This window comes from Gavia stellata, chromosome 32 (genome assembly GCF_030936135.1).
Source record: "Gavia stellata isolate bGavSte3 chromosome 32, bGavSte3.hap2, whole genome shotgun sequence".
Lineage (NCBI taxonomy): Eukaryota > Metazoa > Chordata > Aves > Gaviiformes > Gaviidae > Gavia > Gavia stellata.
Window position 1 is genome coordinate 2,447,524 of NC_082625.1, and position 20,816 is coordinate 2,468,339.

A 20,816-nucleotide genomic window follows, 5' to 3' on the forward strand; every position below is an offset into this window, starting at 1 on the left:
TGTGTCTTGGCACAGAACTTACCTTCTTTACTCTCCAGAGAGGCACAAACCAAAAATAACAGAAGCATAAGAATCACTTCTGACTGTTAGATGCTATCACCATTCTGAGCTGCTCACTGAGGCAGCAACATTATTACAGACAGTTGCTTCCTTCCCTTGGTACCTCTGAATATTTTTGAATATCAAGATTTTGGTTTAAGATGCCACAAGGAAACAGGTATGTTACACTATGATGAATCCATTCACCCGAATTGCATCTTTAGTTCTTAGTTGCCACAAGTGACAGAGGCTGTCCAGGATGAAGTAATTATAAAGCAGCATGAAGTCACTATTTTATGTGTACTTCATGGCTTCACTTTTACACAGAGCATGCTCAGAAGGTCAGTCTGTCCAGGAATGTGCCTCCCTGGCCTTTAAGTGCAGGCCTATTTCTACTTACTTCTTGTTTTCATAAAAAGAAATGATGTCTTCAAAAGCATTTATATCGAAATCCTCAGAACAATCAAATGAGAAATCAAGCATTGAGCAGCTGCAAAAGGAACATGTATAAAACCTAAATAGTCCATAGAAAGGCAAATATGCCTATACAGAGCAACACGTGGAGGCAGTTCTGTAGGACTTGCCCTGACTCCTAATCATGTCATAAGGCTGCAAAAAACACGAGTGCTCTTACGAATCCTTCAGTGACACAGACTGGCTGCAGAGGAACACAGATTTCTAAAAGCAACATAGACAAAGTACAGACAGAGAACTCAAAAACCCAGTCGTAAATGGAACTGAGGCTACGTCACCAACATTTGGTAGTACTGGGTCATACATAAAGTAAGTATTGTTTTGATGGTATTAAAAAGGCTGAATGAAATAAGACAGAAGAAATAAAACTTGCTATCCTTGTGGAAAGATCTAGTTGACATTTGATATATGAAAATGCGACTCAGCAATTCAGGTCTTTTCCCTGATACAGGTTAAGTACATGTTTCTCACCGATAAACTTTTTCTACTGGTGTATTTGATCTCTGGAGTTCTCCAAGGGGAACTCTGGGTCCTTGACGTACCACTCCTGTTATGAAATAATCAACAAGTTGAATTTTGACAAAGATATGTGCAAAGCAGACAAAAAAATCCCCACCAACTGTAACAAGCAAAGTATCTATCCAAGGGCCTGGAGTTTTTGTCTAGTACTTTATCAAGCTAGACCACTCTGTTTCTCAAACTCCCTACTACTAGAAAGTAAATGGCAGCTGCTCAGAAAAGCTTTTCAAAATTAGTATTTAATCCCAAATACTCATTCGAAACTGCAGGGAGGTCTGAGAAGATCAAAACCAGTGACAAGATGAGCATGCATACTAGAACTACTAATATCTTCCTCAACTTTTACAAATAGGGCTTCAAATTTGGCACAGCCTGCTGGAAATGGTGCACTTATTGGGGGAGGAAGTCTGACTGAGCTCAGAAAAAACGGTGACAAGCTCTTTGGTGTGTAAATGTTAAGCCATTTTCAAAAGTCAGTTTTGTCCTTAGTGCCAAACCAAGAAGATGATAAGGTTTTGCTGTAAACTGGTTAGTGCTTGTTGACAGAACCAATTGTACAGTATTTAAAAGAGTTTCCAGAGCTTTTTCATACCATACCTGCAGTCTTCTGAGCTCTCTGGCGTCCAGCTTCTGCAAAGACAGCCATTGCTCGAATAGCTGCTCGCAGAACTGCCCAACGGAACACAGCTACAGGGTCCATTCCTATCAGCTCCCGAACATAAGCACTGTCACTGCTTCGTAGTAAAGCAACAATATCTGGTCTCATGTAATCCATATTTTTCTCTCTGAAATCCTGCAAGACAGGCACATTGAACCACAAGCTCTCAGGAAAGCTGTGTTTTGACCCAAGATACTAACCACTATTCAGAATAATTCATTATTCTATCCTCAAGCCTAGACCACAACCAAAAAAATAATAATAAAAAAATCTGAAGTACATCTGAGGACACATCTGATCCAGCCCATTCCCAGCAAATTTTCTACACTCTGACAAAAACTATCAGAAAGGTAAGGAAATTTTTTTTGTGGCCATCAGATCTATCACCTACTTTTATCTGGTATTTAACTTTCCCGGCAAAGTGTCGAATAATAAAAGCAGGCTCCATCACCGGGGTTCCAACAAAAAACTTGTTCTCCTCGTGCTGCTGTTTGAATTTTGCAAGTAGAGTTTGGTTGGTGGCATGTGGAAAACTAGGAATACAAAACAAAAGACGTCAGCTATTTTTCTCCAAATACAGGTACATTTAGTGAGATGCAAGGTGACAGACTGAAGGACGCCTATTGATCCTTGTGGAAAGTATTTTATCGTCCAACATCTCTACACTTTTAATTAAGACTCATACACCTGCTTTGAATCTTAGAGGTGGGCTTAATTTCTGGACCAAAACGAAATGGCTCCACACATAGCAGAATATTCTGACTGTTTCAAGTGTACGTCAATGCTTCCTCCCACTTCACCAGTCAAGTTTAGTTAGCACCACATTAACTCTTTACCGCATTTGCTACTTAATGTTCCAAAGGCTTACATACCATGAAATTATGATTGAAGTAAAATGCATGTAAAACACAAACCTGAGTTTCTAAGTCTGCTTAAACCAAAGTTCAGTTTTTATCACCACCATATTGGAGTCATTAGAAACAAACTAGAGTGTAGATCATAGCCAAAAGATGACCCTTTGCTTCCCACAACATTCCTTTCCTTTTTAAAGTACTGTATTTCTGTTCCCTTCTACAGTCCTTCCCTCCTCCCTGCCACATATTTTTTCTTTCAGAAGATGTTTGTTGCTTACTTGCTTTCTTCATCCAGAAGATAGAAGAGGCCAGTGGGCTTCTTGCTGATTAAGTGAATGCAGGCCACATTATCAGTATAGTCAATATTGTGCCAAGTGATCCCTTCACTCTTATATTCCTCCTGTGTAGCTCAAGAAAATTCCCTCATCAGTACAGTGCCCTGACCTTTAATGTCCTGTGGTCTAAGTGCTTAAAAGACATCCTTGAACAGCTATGGCAAGTTGCATTTGTTAGTTCAGAGAGCAGAAACAAAAATAAGGAAAACTTATAAATAAGAACAGAACAGCAGGCATATTGAGTCAGATCAAAGGTCTACCTAAGCAAGTCACTCAACAGCAGATGGTTGGGGTAAAACTATTTAAAAACCAAAACACTGAAAGGAATGTTTTGTTGCACCTCCCCAGCAATCAGCAGTCTACTAACTTGGAGTTAGACATTACATCTACATAATTACATTAAAACCCTAGGCAGACATATATTGGAAGAATTTAAGTCTGTTTTTCTCTTCCGTAGTTCTTGTATTATGAGAAATGAAAAACATCTAATGTTAAGGTCCAGAATTTCCAAATTGCACTGTCAGACAAAATAACAGAAGTTTCAAAACAGGCAGTTAAGCCCTACAAAACATCAACACCAGAACTTCCCTAAGGAAGCAGTGTATAGTGCTTAGGTTCAGAAAATTTGGAGCTCTTTTTGACAAGAGAATATGAAGCTCTTCTGCTGAAATGACAATGCATCAAATGCTTGACAGGACAAGCTTCCGATTAAGATATGGAACCAAAATATCAGTTTTTCTTAATGCTGTAAATACCCACAGAAAATGCTAACGATAGGGTACTAATGTAAAAAAAAAGATATCCCACAGAAAATTAACTAAATAAATTTTATGTTTAAGAAAAGACAAAGAGCACCTCTCACTATTCTTTATGATGATGATAAGAAATGGATTATTTTTACTTAAGTAGAATTCAGTCTGCCTAATGACAGACTGCTCAGTGCATGCCACATGGCAGAACTGAAATGCCATTTTCCACAGACAAAAAAGCCTTTCTTTAAAAAGATATAGAGACCCACCCCTGAGGGCCCTGACACTGCAAGAGATACAGGAAATAGGTCATTCAAGGATTAAGCTTATTTGGAAAAATGGCATTAGGAAAAAAGAAAACGATCTAACTATTTACTCTAGTTAGCCTCGATAGCCACTCCTGTCATAAGTTACAAAACAGGGACCTCAACATTATGTTTACATATGAAGTTTGTATATTTGGTAATTTTCTTCTCTTTAAAATGCTTGTTTAAAGTTATCTACATGTTGTTGACAGAATACCACATACTACAGAATGACTTCTTTCTTTCAGCAGAGTGCCCTCAGAATTATGTTTTAGCACAAACCAGAAAAGATCCAAGCCTAGAACAAACCCCCCCCCAAACCTCAGTCTAGAAACAGGATCTGTTAGCTCTTGCCGCTCTCAAAGCGCTCTGTAAGAAGATAATACCATCTGCAAACAAGTAAATCAACATATGCCAGTAATATCAGGATTTCAGAACTACTGCCAATATCAACATACAGTTGTATACCATAAATGCAGTCAGGTGGAAGCAGCAGCAAAGACTAGTTATTGAATATTTACAAACTGACAAAAATAAGAGAAACTGTTTCCCAACCATAAAAAACCCCACAACCCTGAAACAAACACCTTACCTACCATTAAAAAAAAAAACACACAACAAAAACCACCTCAAAAAAACCCCCTGAAACAAACACCTCACCTACAGACTTTCAATCTCAAAGTTTACGGTTTCATCTGGCTTCTGTCTTGAGTGGCCTGAATGTCTCTTTTTTTTTCCTTACAGTCAAGCAGAAACTTAATGCTAGCCCTCTGAAGAAAGACCCTACTATCATTAGTATATGCAGAGCACTAAATACAGCAAAGCTGCAACTGTCAAACAATACCAGGATAAACAATAATAAAACAAGAAATTAAAAAATAAGACTTTTCGAAATATATTCAAGCAATTACAAAAATTATGCCATGTGGTTTTGCAGGATAGTGACCAAGTCTGCATAATACATGAGCACTTGATAAAAACAAGTTTTTCTTTCAGCAGCTCTAACTTCTTACCTGTTCCAACTTGAAAATATGCTGATTGAAATAATACTGAAGCTGCTCATTTGCATAATTTATACAGAACTGTTCAAAACTGTTGGTTTCAAAGTCTTCAAATCCAAAAATATCAAGTACACCAATGGACAAACACTAAAAGAAGATGTGGAAATCTAGTTAAGCAATCTGTCATACAGTGACTTAACCCACATTACAAAAAGCGCTGTAGTGTATGCTAATAGATTTTTGAATATTTAACAGTTATGTCTATTGTGAAAACAGAGGTGATTAAATATTACCAAGAAATTTATCACAGACTTCAGAAGAATCAAAATTTATCCCAGATATCTGAACATGTCATTTATAGCATTCTCTGATAGCTCTAAATACACAACTGTCTACAAAGACCTGTTTTTGTGAGAAACTTACTGTAACAGATTCCTCCATGTCCTTCTTATTAAGGAGTGCATGATTAATTCGCAGAACAATCCAATCAAACAGAGCACTGTATAAGGACTTTGCCATTGAATCGCGAGCTGTTATTGCCTGTAGATGAAACAATGTTCAGAACTTTGTTTAAGAAAGCATTTCTATTTCAGACCAGCATCACTCAAAGGTCACAATCCTATCAGAGACAAATAAAAACAAAACTTCCCCTTAGTGCTAACTTCTTAACATTCCAGCCATCCCTCACTAAAGTGTAGCCTATTTGCTTTTTGTAGCCAGAAAAGCAAGTTTAATTATTTAAAATAATACTACCAGTGTTCTTTTACTCACCTCATTGAGACTATATGGCAAAATAAGCTTATCATTAGCAGTCACAGTTTTTCTTTTTGTTAGCACTTCTACTAGAATTTCTCGTTTAACCTTCAAAACAAGCAAGAACGAGAGTTACTGTCAGCCTCAAACTCCCCAACGAGTAACCTGATGGCAACAGTGGACATCACAATTTCCTCAGATAAGCCCAAGTTCTTTGACAACAGCTGCAATTATCACTCATCAATAGCTTTACAAGCTCTTAAAACTTATTTAAATTATTCTCAGCTTAGATTCATTCAGATGTTTCCCTATGGTGGCAAAGAACACATCTCCACTACATTTATTCCTGCTCGGCTCTATGATTATTGAGTAAACAAATTCTGCTTCCATGCTATGGGCTATATTTCATCCCTAACCCAATAATTTCACCAATTTTATCCATTTCCCCTCCCATAAGGTAAGTGTTGTGGAAGTATCATAAACCAGATCTAGATATAGCAAACTGGGCAACAGGATATTCAAGTAAAATGCTGAGGTAGAGCACGACAAAAAGATCTATCAAACATCAGAGCTAAAAAGAAATACTGTACTTTCAGAAGTTGGGAAAGAATGTCCAACACTTCAGGAGGTCCTACTTCCAACCCTTCATCACGACCTGTAGCTTTCTTCTTGTATGTAACGTTGCCCAAATAAAGAATAGCTGAAAGTATTGAAAAAATCCTAAGGAAGAAAAATTGAATTTTATGAGAATTGTTCTTATGAGTTCATTGTAACAGGTTAGCAGACTTAATTCTACTTCAAGAATTTGTCCGTAAGCCCTCAAATACTCAGCTCTCCTTGCTTCCTACTGGACTAAATGTGATCCCAACACATACACAGTTTATTGCGATTCATGAACATTAACTAGCTATCAGTAACAAAAGCTTAAAGGATTCTACTTACTGGTTTTTTGTTGCTGAAAGGAAGCCGACCATCTCCATAGCTTGTTTTAATCTTTCAAAGTCATGTCGGAGATCTTCCCCGTCTTCAATTTTCAAGTTAGGCTGTGAAGAGAGATCCCTAATTAAAGGCAAAGAACGAAGCCCAAACATCACAAGAAAATAAGTACAATCTGCTCTGCTTTCTTTCATCTCTAACACAACAGACAGACAACAGTTATCAATGCATTTGTAAATCCCTGTCACAGATTACCTGATTGAGGTAGAAATAATCTTCAGGTTGCTTGAGGTGAAATTCTTTACGCTCTTCCTCATTGACTCCAAGTAGCAAATAATAAAAGACATGGTAGTTCCTACAAAGTCAATACATTTCTCTTTCATGAAAATATAATGACTTTTTTTTTATTCTATATACTTTAAATGCTCTTAAACTCTTGCATTGATTATGACTATGTTAGTAAACTGTACTAATCTCTTACCTTTCATCTTTTTCTTGTGAAACCAGACGAGATTTTTCAAGCAGGTATTTTTCAACAACAGCCCTGAAGAGCCGTAAAAAATGAAAAAAGCATGAGGGCAAAAGAAAACACCTCACAAAACATCAGACAGCAACTGCCAAGAGAGTTCAAATAATTAAATCTGCACTAGAATATACAAGAGAAGAGCTTAGTCACTATCTCAAACCTAAACCAAAAAATTCAGTATGCACTATATTGTGATTGGAACAAAGAGAAACACCTATCTTTAGTGCTTGGTTTTAGTAGACATAACTGGAAAAAGACAGACGAAGCTAGAAAAGTGCTGATGAAAAATCGTAAGAAGAAACAAGATATGCAGAGTGCTAACCATTTGTTATCTACTCCAAGATTAACAGTTATCTGACAAGGAATGCAGAGACTACAAGACCTCAAAAATATACCGGATAACTGTCTGATTCTCAAGCTAACAAATTTGCTAGATTTTTATAACAGTATACATGTCAGCCTAAAATGGAAGTCAGCCAGACAGAAAACCCCTTACAGTTTGACAAAGTAATCTCCTAAATGATAATCTAAACTCCTTGACATGGGATACAACGAATGAGGCCGAAGTTTGAGCAGCATTTTCTCACGCTGAAGACAAAACAAATGTATTCAAATTGTACCAATCTCCTGAGCTAATGTGACTTCATCTGAAAAGATGGCAATTTTGTTCAGAATGACATAAAGCAGATGTGGTACAGAGTTCCTAGTCATTTATGTTATTGCCATTTTGTAAACTGCAAACACGAAGACAACCCAAAGGAAAGACACTGGAGCACAGAAGTCAGTGATAGCTAGTGACACTCCACAGTGCAGCCAGCTTCAGGCAGAACTCTATACCAATATTGTTGTTGTATGTTATGACATTGCACCTAAACTAGCATGGCTACATCTTGACAACAGGCGTGACATACTGCTGTGAACTTTGCAGACACGAGCGTTAAAAATTTAAGCTGCATTTTACAAAGCAAGATCTGAAAGAAATGATTTTACGGCATGTGTTAGACAAGTAACTACACGAGTATTTGCACACAAATTACTAATATCACATAAAATTTTTGGACAAAATTCTTCAATTGAAGTGAAAGTGCCTGCTACTAAAGAAGAGCAAAGCATAATCTTTGATTAATAATATTGAGGGGCTACAGTAGTATGACATAGCACTTACTACGGGGTGAAAAATATAAATAGAATTCTAAGACTCAGCTGTAACTATCACATATTTAAAAAAAAAGTAGGTATAGAATATTTCCTGTTTGTCCTTCAGATAGAAGCACATAACTTCAAATAAGTCAAGTAAAATCATAATTTTATAGTTTTCTTTATCTCTAACTGGTGTTTAAATTGTTTCTTTAAAATGGCTTCCTCAAATCTATTTCACTTCTCTCCAACTCCTCTTAAAAATTCAAATCTGCTGTTTTTGGTTACAAAATGGAGAGGACAGTAGGTGCTATGAAAAAAGCCTTCATTTAACATGAAGGTAAAGCTGCAGCAGCAGCCAAATTCTTAACCTGGTATGGTGGTAGAGCAAGGTAAGAATATTATGCATCACCTGATTATTCCACAAAGCTCAGAGTCTTGAAAACTCCGCAGCAGCAAGCTATTCTCACATGAGAAGAGCCTCAGTAAGGCAGCATTTTATACACAACAGAGTCTTTACCAATTCCTACAAGCACAGAGATCAACCCCAGAAGAACCTCATACTGTACTTACCCTCGGACAATACCATTCTCTAAATAGTTGACTTGAATAAACTTTCCAAAACGACTGGAGTTATTGTTATGCGCTGTTTTTGCATTTCCAAATGCCTGCAATAAAGTAAAATGAGTTAATTTTCCATTAAACGAAATGCCAATACATAGCTTTTCAAGCTCTTCTGTTCATTGTTCAGCCTCCTCTTAGCTTGCAGTATAAACTCGAAATACTATGGAAATGGCAGCATACAGATACCAAAAAGGCAGCTTAGGCAGCCTCCACTGTTCCTCACAGATCTATATACATTTATTATTTGCCCCATGCAATAATATTTGAGGGACTGAGGGAGGAGAATAGTATGTTTAGATATTTCTAAGAGTACAGGAAAGGTAATCACAGCTAGAGAGCGCAAATCAGCCTCAATCACTAACAATTATGACCTTAGAGAGGATATTGAGTAGGAAGATGACAGGACAATTACCATGAAATTGCCTCTCCCATAGAAAAGCCACAAACTACGTCTTATTCCCTAACGTATTGCTCCCACTCAAAAATTTCACAATAAACACAATTTTTCTTTAAGTGAGAACAGAACATTAAGGTCTCATTTACAAAGTTAGCCTATGAATTTTCAGAGTTGTGTATTCAAAAAACAGGGAAAAGACAAAACAGAAAAACTTTGGTTTACAGAACCATGTCATACACATTGGCCACTACACAACACAAAAACGTGGCTTCATTAGGAGGTGTTAGGAAAGGGGAAAAAACAGGTATGGCACAAATCCTCACTGTGCATCTTTAATACTTCTGCCTGTATCATAAGCCCTCTGGTAATTGCTAGTACACACGTAACAAAATATTCTCTGCATGAGCCACACTTAAGAACTATAAAGATAACTTACTTCATCTAAAAGGCCAGTAGAATTAGTTATTGGGAATGTCCTTAAATTTATCAAGTCTTAACTATGCGTTCTTAGGTTAAGAGAAACTTGTCATCCATCTAACATGCAGGAGGCAATCCAGCATGTAGAGAAGAAACCCTGTGTAAAATACAATTGTTTGGAACAATACACTGCTCGATGTAGAATATCACCAGCAATTCCTGCCACAGATATTTCCTCTTAAAGCTCCAAGCAATTAAGGCCTCCATAAGGAAATCCGCCTCCCCTAATATAGCACATTTGTGGAATAATTTCACGAAAATGCCACTCTCTTCCTCCACACACACACACATCCGGAGAGTGACGGACATGCGAATACTGTACACTACATAAAACTGCCCAATTATGGTGTATATCCTAGGGGATTACTGTTTTCATGACAGTCATATTGTCTGTATATTGAAACTCTTCCCTTCTCTTTTTTTTGTTGTTTTTTTTTCAAACTATCTTAAGGGTTGCGGCTACACTGCAGTGTGACACCTGGATCACTGTATCCAAAATAGGTTCTCAAAGCACTCTTACAAGTAGATTTCTACCACCAGCTGCCTAGCATTCAGAGAATCTGAGAAACTTCTTATAAACTGGAAGAATGCCCATAATTCTTCAGACAACTGTTATTTCTGACCTAAAGGAATAAGCTAAAGGAGCTCTTCCTCTTCCTGTGCAGGGTGAAAACCCACAGGGTGACTCTGCTTGTAACTTCAGAAAAGTCGAGGTGTTTCTAAGGCGAGAGGATTTGTGTCCAGCAGTGCTTATAGGTGACTGAGGCTGAGTTCAGCCATCTAGTTTCTAGAGACCATGCTACGTGTGTTATAATGCAAACAGAATCCCCACTCAGATTTTTCAAAGCAAGCATTGACCAGAGTCATCAATATCTTTTTGGAACTACTACCCAACAAGTTACTGCGCAGATATTTTTTTTTAGAGCTCATTTTGCATACATGTGCATATTAACGCATACATAAAATCCAGGTCAACTCCTTACAGTTACCAAACAACACCAAACCAAAAGTGGAAGTCCAGTAACATCAGCACGGCAAATTGTCTGCTTCGTAAATCAAAAAACCTATTCCTCTCCCACTGACAGTGGTTCAGCTGTGGGGCTCTGAAGAATACCATCCAACTTCCCATTTAGTTTATTAAGAAATCTGTTGTAGTGAACTTTGCCAGGCTGCAGAAGACTGGACTTGCAAATTGATTCTGGAAAAAACTTCTTTTTAGAAAGTTTTCTAACTTAAGCCACCAGTTAACTATCAGTTTACTAGACATATTCAAGAAACCAAAACACAGTACAGCTAAATTTGCCACATTATTTTATAATAATAAATATTTTGGCATTATAGAGTTAAGAAATCCCATAACCCAGGCTTCCTGAAAAACTTTTCTTAGTGATTACTCATGTAAGCAATGAATACAGTTTAAAACTAAAGGCTCTTATGATCTCATGTGTCTGGTATTTAGTCAAAGCATACAGCAAATTCTTAAAAGCTGATCTAATATTATCAGTTTTTAGGAAAGTTTTCATGTACTGAATGGTTTTCTCATAAGAGCCTTTAACATCTACAACTTTTTAAAGAACATTCCAAGTCGCTTAACATTTTGGGTGGGGAATTTTTTTTTGTAACATTAAACTTTAAACTCTAATCACTGCTACCATATTCCTCAATATACTTTGACAAGTTAACTACCTAAGAAATGAGACTCCTGCCTAAAATCAGAAAGGAGCAAAAACTTGAAATGTTAAATAATTTGGTATTTAGCTGTTAGAGATCTTCAACCTACTGTAGCTTTTTCCTACAAAAAAAGGATTACAGGTAAGAATTAAGCTCCCGTATTACCTAGCCATTGCTCTGCATGGAAAGCATCTTTCCCAGATAATTCTAGGCAGATACTCTACACATAGCTGAAATTCAACTGCTATCTCCCTGGTTTGGCTTTACGGAGAGCCACCTATGCCTTTACAAAATAAATTCAGAAAATGTGAGGGGACAAGAGACAATTTCAGCTAAAGAGAAATAATCATAACACCAAACCCATTTACTGTTTTCTCTTGTGAGTCCATGAGGAAACAGATGAAAATGAAAAACTGAAACTAAACCTCTCCAATGCAGAACACTAACTATATAAAAAGGTGAGTCAAAAATAGCAGACCAAGGCCAGCAGGAACCAGAGTTGGGATAGCCTATTCTGGGAGTCAGGAAGTCATCCAACCCATCCTCTTACCTTGGAATGCCAGAGGCATAAACTGGAGTCAGCTACTCAAAACTCCTACAACAATGACAGTTTTAAAAGTATTTGGACAAATGCCAAATTCTCCTTTTATTTGGTATAAAAAGAAAACCCCAAACCACACATGTGCTCCTATCATCTACCTCAGGAACACAACTAAAAATCTCATTTAGTTCTTTCATAAGAATTGCCAAAATCTGAAAAAGCTATCAGAGTTTCTATGTAAACCACTCTAATCCATGGCAGAACCACCACTGCACAGACCATGTGCCAAATGACATCGAAGACTCAAATTACACACCCTGGAAGAGGAAATGACTGCTTCAGAGTTGAACTCAGTTTAGCAGTGGTCTTCACAAACACGCTGCAAAGTATCAACTCATTAACACAGAAGTTGCAGTGTTCGGGGTAATTTTGCAACTCTGCGTGCTGTATGATGTCCTGGGGAAGCCTAAGCAGTCCACATGATAAGACTGTATAAAGGACAAGGTGATTTTTCCCCAAGAGCGGGGAAAAGTATGCAACAACACACTTCTACCAAAAAAAACCTGGTAACATCCAACCAAATGGAAAAAGGAAGTTCCATTCCTCCTCTGATTATGATTCTTAAAACAAACACATGCAGATAATAGCCTCAAAACAACTACTTTCCCTTAAATAGAACAGACTACACCCACTAAATATATATGCAGACTTTTATGGCAAATACAAATGAAAACCAGAGTTGAGGCACCACTCAGCTTAAGTCCATCTTATACCAAAACCGCAAGCACAATGGGACTGTAATAAAGAAAACAGAGCTGACAGCAAATTGCTTTACTCTGTTTTCCACAGAATGGTAAAGTGTAAAAGTTTAATTTCTACAATGAAATTTAACAGGCTTTTTAAAATGCTGAGTTCTAGAAAATCTCACACACCCCCACCTGATTGTGCCATCAATATTAATTGATTCACATTTACAACTGCCTTCTTTAGGAGACCACTTAATGAAGGCTTCCTGTTGGACTTTACGTTTTATTTGGGCCTTAATTATTTTCAAAGAATGATTCAGTGCCATTAAGAAATCTTCAAGAACACATCCAAATGGAAATAGGCAATGCTTTTCAAAATACTACACAAAAAAGTTAAGACAACCCCAGTATTTCCACCTGTCCCGCTGCTCCTCAGCTTCCATTTCAGAGAGAAACGAACTTTCAGCACACTAAGAAAATAACCTCTGTAATAAACCCAGGATACTAAGGGTTACAATTTAACAACAGACAGCACGCCAACAGCTTTGCTGCCAGAAGAGGAAGCTCTAATTCCCTCTTATTAGGTCTCTCACCACACGCTCCCACCCCCTCGCTCAATTTTCTGCCACTTTACTAGTGGCTTGAAGAATCCAATAAGTTAACTTCAGGTCTCCAAAATAAGTTCAGAGTCTTAGATTGCACACTGTGCATTTTAGATATAAAACATGCTTTTTAAGAGATTTTTCCCTGATGAAAGGAAAATACAAATTTCTTGGAAACTTCTTAAGTGCATATGGAAAGGTTTAATTATCTTGTTCAAGACTCTATAAAATAAACAAAGGTTTGATTCACTATTCCCAATTTGCCCCAAATAACAGTTCCCAAATGCAAATTCCTTCCTAGGACTTCAACCGTATTGACTGTTAAGTTCAGTTTACTTACAAGAAGGCAAAACTCCAAGTCAGGGAACTATACTTTAATCACTAAATTTAGAAAAGGATGAAAAAGTCAGGAGTATCTTAAAACAGAGCCTATCTTTATCTTCCTACCAGTTTTAAAGAAACTGCTCTTCACTATAGATTATCTATGTTTGCCTGGAGAAACAATTAAAAAAAAGAATTAGAGAGCAATTCCTATACAGCTAAGGCAACTACATGTCTCATGAATGGTTAAAAACAGCACAAAACACAGCTTTGGGCTGTACTGAAGCATCACTGTCCCACAGAAGCAGCCAGCCTTTCAGATTCTTTTCCTCTAGAAAGCTGCAAGCAGTGCCAAATGTAATCAGAAGCAGTGCAAATTACCTCTACTTATTAGATCCCCAACAAGGAATCTTAGAAAAAGCTCAGACTCTGGTGCCGAGATTGAGCAAGAAGCATCTGCGGATCAGAGACTAGCCCATGACGAGCTTTCCTTTCACTAGCACATGTGACAGCAATTGTGCTAGTACCATATCTAATTTTTAACTACACTGTCTCAGTATCATGTCTTTAATTTCTCAGATGTTTGAGAAGGTAGTAACAAGCAACATTTAAGGTCAAATCTCCTTTCATGGTACAGCTATAACGCCATTCTTCAAAGCCTAGAAATTGTGAACAAGGAGCTAAAATATTAACAATAGTTTATCTTCAAATTACTTATATATTTCAACTGGGATCAGTTAGCCAACACAGAAGGAGGATTCGGTAAGAAATATGTTTCTGAGTTCGCTAAGTATGAGATGATAAAATCATAAATCCACCTCCATAACACACTAATAGTGCTCACTTCTCTGTGCTACAACTCCTTGAACTTTTACAAAAGGTCAGTCTATAAACAGACACATTTTACTTAGGCTTCAGAAAAATAAGAGGTCACTAAGGGGAAGTTCTGAGCCAAAATGCAACCAACTTCTACATCATAAGAGTCAGGGAAACAGACTTCAGTCAAGAGTACGTTTTCATCTTTCTTGAGGACTCAAAATTAAACAGAACATTCTCAAATAGTTTAGGCACACTATAAAACTGTTCATGCAAGAAATCCCCTGAAGCATCCATTTAAGAAAAATTCCCTTTTACCACTTCAGTTCCCTTAAGTAAAAACCCAAATGAGTCACCACAGTTGGATTTAGTCATGACCAACTCTAACAGAAGAGTTTGTCGTCAGTTTAACTTCCACAAAGCAAAGTAAGCTTTCCGTGCATTCCTCTCCAGACCAAGATTTGAATTGGGTTGTTTTTAAATTACGCTTCATGAGTGGAATTGCACAAGAGCATCCATACTGGGGAACATGGAAGCTTCACTGTCCACTTAATCCACTCTGCAGTATCCAAAGTAGGATAATTTGAGTTTACTTCTCTATGTTCTAAACCTACCACAGCATCACTTTTTGATGTGCACTGAAGTTATGTAAACAGAGAAAAATATTTCCACTACCTTAGAGTTGTGTCAAAATCACAGGTACCCCAGTGATTGATTTCAGCCTGGACAAATCTCAGCCTCTGCAAGTTTCAAAAAGGTTTCTTTCCCATAATTTCAAGTCAATGAATAGTACTTTTAATACAAAAATGTATAAACAATTCTGAAAGACATTTTTTATTCAGATATTCTTAGAGTTTTTATATTTAGTTGTCATAAACCCCTTTACCTTTGGCAATATTTGGGAGGACAAGTTCGAGCTGAATCAATTTGCAACTGACAAACACCCTCAAAGAAAGAGAGCGGTAAGTTTCTTCGAGAATTTCAGAAAAGAGCCTCACATTTTAGGCAATATGTAGTCCAACAGCCACATTAGAATCCATTTGGGAAGTTTGCAAGCCAAGCTTTCAATTTGGCATCATATTTCTAGCTAGCAAGACTATCTTCTCATGAAATGCATTACTAAATGCTCAGTGGAAGTCTGAAGCAGTTGCAGTACTTATGACAACCAATCTTACTGCAGAAAATCACAAATGTCTCTTCATGAACATTCCTGGACATATAAAACATTTACGTGTGACTCCAGCAAAGTTATTAATTTTAGTTTTGAATCCAGGGATATGTGCATTTCTTATTCAATTGAAAAACTGCAACACCAGATTTTACATCTCTACCTGGTTTGACACAGCTGTATCACATCCGGCAGACTAGGATCTGAAACAGTTAATTTTATCAAAGGCAGAGAGATCAGCTGATCAAACAGTGCTTTCCACAGTGACCCCTTCCTGTTTTCTGTTTAGAACTGCAAACTTGAACTCCAGCAACCAACAAACCTCAAACAATTTTACTTCTTCTTTCAAGCAGCAGAAAGGAAGGCAAAAAAGTACTTGCATATATTCCTCATTCTCTACAGAAAAACTTTCAAATCACATTTATAAATCTAACACATTTTAAAGTTTAACTTCATTGCTTTTTCACATTTTATCTAAAAGCTTAAAAAAAGCTTAAAATTTTTCTTTAATGAAACTGTTGTTACATTTGAGAATATTTAAACCTAAAAATTACAATGGCTGTGTTCAAGTCCCTTACTGTTGAAGATTTTATTACAGGTGACCATTACATCCATCCAAGCTTCCAGAGTTTTTCCTTTCAGATGAGAGAGTAAAAGGGAGAGGCTAAAGTCCAAAAGATCAGTTTAAGTTTGTCCTGCTGTTACCTAACGCGAGGCAAGCTGTACCTCCTCCTTCTAGTGTGTTTAGTTTTGCTTTCTTTTGGAAATGCTGTAGCAATTAAAGCCAAAACCAACTCACACTTTCTCCTCAACTAACAATGTTGCTCTCTTCAAAACAAACAATTGTAGAAAGGAAATAACTCCCTCAAAAAGTGAGTTCATAAAAGTGCTGCAGGACATGCTTAGACACAAAGACACGATTACACTAAGCAGTTAATGTTTCAGTGGAACAATCTTTTTATGAAAACATTTACTTACGATTTGATTCAAATGCCATCAAAACTTTAAGATGGAAAACACAGGTAACCTCTGTCCCAGAATATTAGTGTTTAGTGGTGGAAAGTTAAGTCAAATATAAATTAAAAGCAACAGGAAGTCAACTGAACGGAAGGATGAATTAAGGAAAATCAATTAGAAGCAGTCAAGCAACACAGCCAAACACCAATGCAGCCCAGTGATACTTAAAACCTAAACCAAGTGGTTGACTCTCAAAAGTAGTATTCAACATCAGTTATTTGAAGTTTTCAAGAAACAATTTTCACAGAAGGCAATATTAGCATAAATTTACCTCCAGAACTGGTCCAGCTCCAAGAATAGTTCTCTCCACACCACTTGCGTACCCTTTCTGGCTCAGTGCCGTAAGGCAGTGAATTAAGAAGTTTGTGCTTTGAGTTTTCCCAGACCCACTTTCACCTGATATAACTATGCACTGATTAACGTGTTTTTTAAGCATTGTGTGATAAGCCACATCAGCAATGGCAAAAATATGAGGCTCCAACTTCCCAAGCTGATGATTCTCATACATCTTGACATATTTAGGATTATAAATGGGCAGAAACTTGAAGGGGTTAATTGCAATCAGAATGCTTCCTGCATAAGTATAAATTTTGTGTTTTAGAAAGCGGCATTTGAGATTCTCTAGGAGTGTTGTCTCCGTTAAGTTGGGGAGGTTGCACAAGTCATCAAAGTCCTCCTGATGCCATGGAAGAAAACCCCTTTCAACCAATCGCCGAGCATCTGTCTCCTTGGAAAGCAATTGCATCTGGACATATTTGATGGTCCCATCGGTGTTCCTTTCTTGCAAAAGAAAGTAGTACCCATCCTTTTGAGGATGCTCATCCTGAGCGCGACGAGGCCAAAGTAAAACCCTATGAACAGGAGAATCATTTATATCAAGTACCCATTCTTCACCGCCCGATTCTTTCACTTCCACAAGCACATAATGTTTTGAGACATCCAAGTTTAAGGTATTAATCACATCCTTGATGACATCTGAAGACGTGCTGTCCTTGGTTGCTGTCACTTTGCAGCAGGGAGCACTTTCTGTTGAGAGTTGGGGGTAAATATGAAGATTATAGGCTGCCTTTGCCTGGCAAACTGCACTGTCAGCATCTTTCAAACTCATTCTGTCCCCAAATGGGCTTCAGTCTTCCACCCCTGCTTAATATGCAGTGCCCATTGTCTGAAAAAAGAAAAAAGAAAAATGTCAGGTGTTAAAAAAATGTGTACAAGAGGTATTAGGGCAAGGTATTATTTTCTGGAGGATGAGAATAAAGTTATTAAATAGTCAAATTAGTCACTAAAGAACAAATGCACTATTTATGCACATCAGTGATATTATTTCAGTCTGCTTAGCCTACCCCATGGAGTGGATAGCTGCCAAAGTAGCTATCCTCTTTTCCCTTTTCCTTCTATTCCCATACCATCCCTTCCTCCCTGTTACAGCAGCACAAGCATTCATATAGCCACAAAGCACCCTGAACAGGGATAAACGTCCAAACTAAAACTTCCTTGTTTCCCCAGGTTAGTTTTAACCCAGATAATTTCCCTGACCTGGTTCACCATGTGGCTACACATTTATTGACCCTCCCATGTAAACACTCCCTTAAAGCTGCACAAGCAACTTGAGGTAGAAACAGGGTTTGATCACTTCTTAAACCAGCAGTGACAGTTTAGAGCAGCCATGAACTATGGCAGAAGGAGCAGTGCATAGCTGCAAGGAGGACGACAGTTCTGACACTGAGATCCACACATTTTTTTCATTTTCCCCAAATGACCTCTTTTCCTGAAAGGTAAAAGATAGGTACAGTGTTTACCCCACTCAACTTTAAGGAAACAGGACCTATAGCTGACCAGGGCAAATACTGCTGTCAACTCCTTCTAACCCTGCACACTGTAGTGATTTCTTGAACATGCATAATTTACCCAGGTAAGAGACTGATAATTTCACTTGAGTGAACCACATCCTTGCTACAGAAAGGTTTGAACATGCTTTTTATCTTCCATTTTAGGCAAAGTAAAATTAGTCTTATTGCAACTACTTTTCAGTTCAGCTACCAAGATCCCAAATAACCCACTTTATTCAAAAGCCTTTGCATCTATCACATCAACTCCTTCCTCACTGGGTTTCAGGAACCTCATGCATGAGCCTTCCAAGAATCATTCATTCTGATTGCTTTTTCCTCCTTTCATCCCTAATGCAGGCCAGCAATCTAACTTCAACCTAACAACCACCTCATGGAAGTCAGCCTCCTCCTTACTGCCAAGTTAAAAGCCTCTAGACTTAGTAACATTCTGTACCTTTGCTGGTGATTTTTCTCTCACCTGCAACTCTGTACACCCAGATCACCAGCACTAGGTTTGCTTAAACTGTTGAACTAAAGCAATGTATTAGCTTATCAATGGGTAGTAAAAGAAGAAGGATAATGAAGTATCCTCTTTGTTTTAACAGTCTGTAAAACTTCATACCCAGAATATCAGTTCAATTTTTGTTTCAAGAACAAAGTGTTCTAATTATACACTTACATGCTGAATATATATATTAAAAAAAGGCAGAGAAATGCCAATGAAGTTGCTTTTTGCCACTAAACAACTGCACAGGAACTTGCACAAGGCCACAGAGAGCAATCATTTCAAATCAAAATCAGTAGAGTTGGAAGCATTTAGCTGCCACTTCCACTGCAAGTAATGAATCACTTCACAGAAACATATGACATAGTTCTGCCTCATGAACAGCCTCAGAGTAGAGAATTGTGCTTTAAGGGAACTCTGAAAAGTAAGCTTACAGAAGACATTGTTACGCAAGCTGAATCATTTTTAGCGGCTACTCATCAAAAGGAAGGCTGAGCAAGCCACAGACAGCGAGACAAACCACAGCACATCTCTCGTCAAGATCTATCATCCCTCTGAGAATGTTTTCTTTGCCCTGTTAAATTTCATTCTTCATTCATTAAGGAGAGCTTATTGCAAGAACTTGCGTCATACAGAAGGATGGACCAGTGAGCTCAAAGTCCCCTCTCCATTTCCTATAATTATCACTGACCAGTAGCTAGTAAGTCTGAAGTACCTTTGAAGTAATTATGCAAGTGTAAAGCATTCTTAACTGACAGAAGCCCAAACACCTTATCACATAGTAGAATCTACAGCAGACGTCTGCTCATGGGGAAGATGAATCTGGAGCACAGACAGAAAAAAAGAACAACAGCGACCATTTTCCTCTCAAGTTAGCCAGCCAGTTAAAGGGAGACAGTCTTATGCAGACTTCCTTTTTTCTTCCCAGCAACTTGTTTCAGACACACAGTCTGGTATGATAGAGGAAGTCCCCCCAGTAAGCATTTTTGCCAAAACAGCACCCTAAGAAACACGGCACCAACTTCTTGGCCACACAGAAAAGCTGAACCTAGGTGCTGACCTCTGACTTTATTGATAGACATTTCCTAACCTCACCTCATGTCAGCTACCACGATGTATCTGGTATATTGCTCAAGACTCCCATACCACACTTTCCAAAGAGGAAACCGGAACACAGATGGCCTCTTCTCTACCAGTGAAAAACCTAGGCCAATCACAGTAAGTGGCAATGCGATAGCTGGTAGTGTCTGCTCAGGTGTGCATGACTGAAAAACTAGAAAGAGAGAGACCTCTCATCCTGAAGACAACAGATTTCTGACAAAGCAATGTGCAGACATCAACCTTAATGTATTTATGCTACATACAGATTTCTAAATTACACAGCCATCATACAACTTGATAGAAGTTCAAGCAGGTATCCATCACTTTAAAGGAATGATTTGGAAGATAAACTACAGTAGAAGGAACTTGCTGAAACATGATTTCAATGCACAGTCACATCAGCAGTAAACAGAAAGACAGTCAGCATAACACTGCCCCATTTTAACCAGATATGAATCCAGACACTACTTGCTTGCTTTCAACAGCATTGAGCTTTAGAACCACTCTTTCACTCAGCAACTTAAAACAGATATGCTACTTAGAATAATTTAATACTGATTATAAGGCTTTAAGAAGAAAATAAATTTAAATTCTTAAAGGCACTTAAGGAAGAGTAGCACCCAATTACGGCTAATTCCTTTAAACTAATTCTGCTTTTGTTACCTACAGTTTATTTACCTGAAAATGCACTACATGAATCCCAGAAGAAATAACA

At 37.8% G+C, this 20,816-nt stretch overlaps 1 protein-coding gene across 1 annotated transcript in view; it reads right to left on the bottom strand.

Moving 5' to 3' along the window:
- MYO9B (myosin IXB) overlaps positions 1 to 17,774 on the bottom strand; it is a 35,233-nt gene extending 17,459 nt beyond the window's left edge. Inside the window, exons 1-13 of the mRNA XM_059831789.1 lie at positions 16,938 to 17,774; positions 8,860 to 8,954; positions 7,105 to 7,167; positions 6,879 to 6,978; positions 6,630 to 6,730; positions 6,278 to 6,407; positions 5,706 to 5,795; positions 5,358 to 5,474; positions 4,947 to 5,081; positions 2,823 to 2,944; positions 2,082 to 2,223; positions 1,630 to 1,825; positions 985 to 1,060 (exon numbers count right to left, since the gene is read on the bottom strand). Of these exons, the coding sequence (XP_059687772.1) occupies positions 985 to 1,060; positions 1,630 to 1,825; positions 2,082 to 2,223; positions 2,823 to 2,944; positions 4,947 to 5,081; positions 5,358 to 5,474; positions 5,706 to 5,795; positions 6,278 to 6,407; positions 6,630 to 6,730; positions 6,879 to 6,978; positions 7,105 to 7,167; positions 8,860 to 8,954; positions 16,938 to 17,774 (2,204 nt within the window). The remainder of the gene's footprint in view (positions 1 to 984; positions 1,061 to 1,629; positions 1,826 to 2,081; positions 2,224 to 2,822; positions 2,945 to 4,946; positions 5,082 to 5,357; positions 5,475 to 5,705; positions 5,796 to 6,277; positions 6,408 to 6,629; positions 6,731 to 6,878; positions 6,979 to 7,104; positions 7,168 to 8,859; positions 8,955 to 16,937) is intronic.
- Positions 17,775 to 20,816: the final 3,042 nt, after the last annotated feature.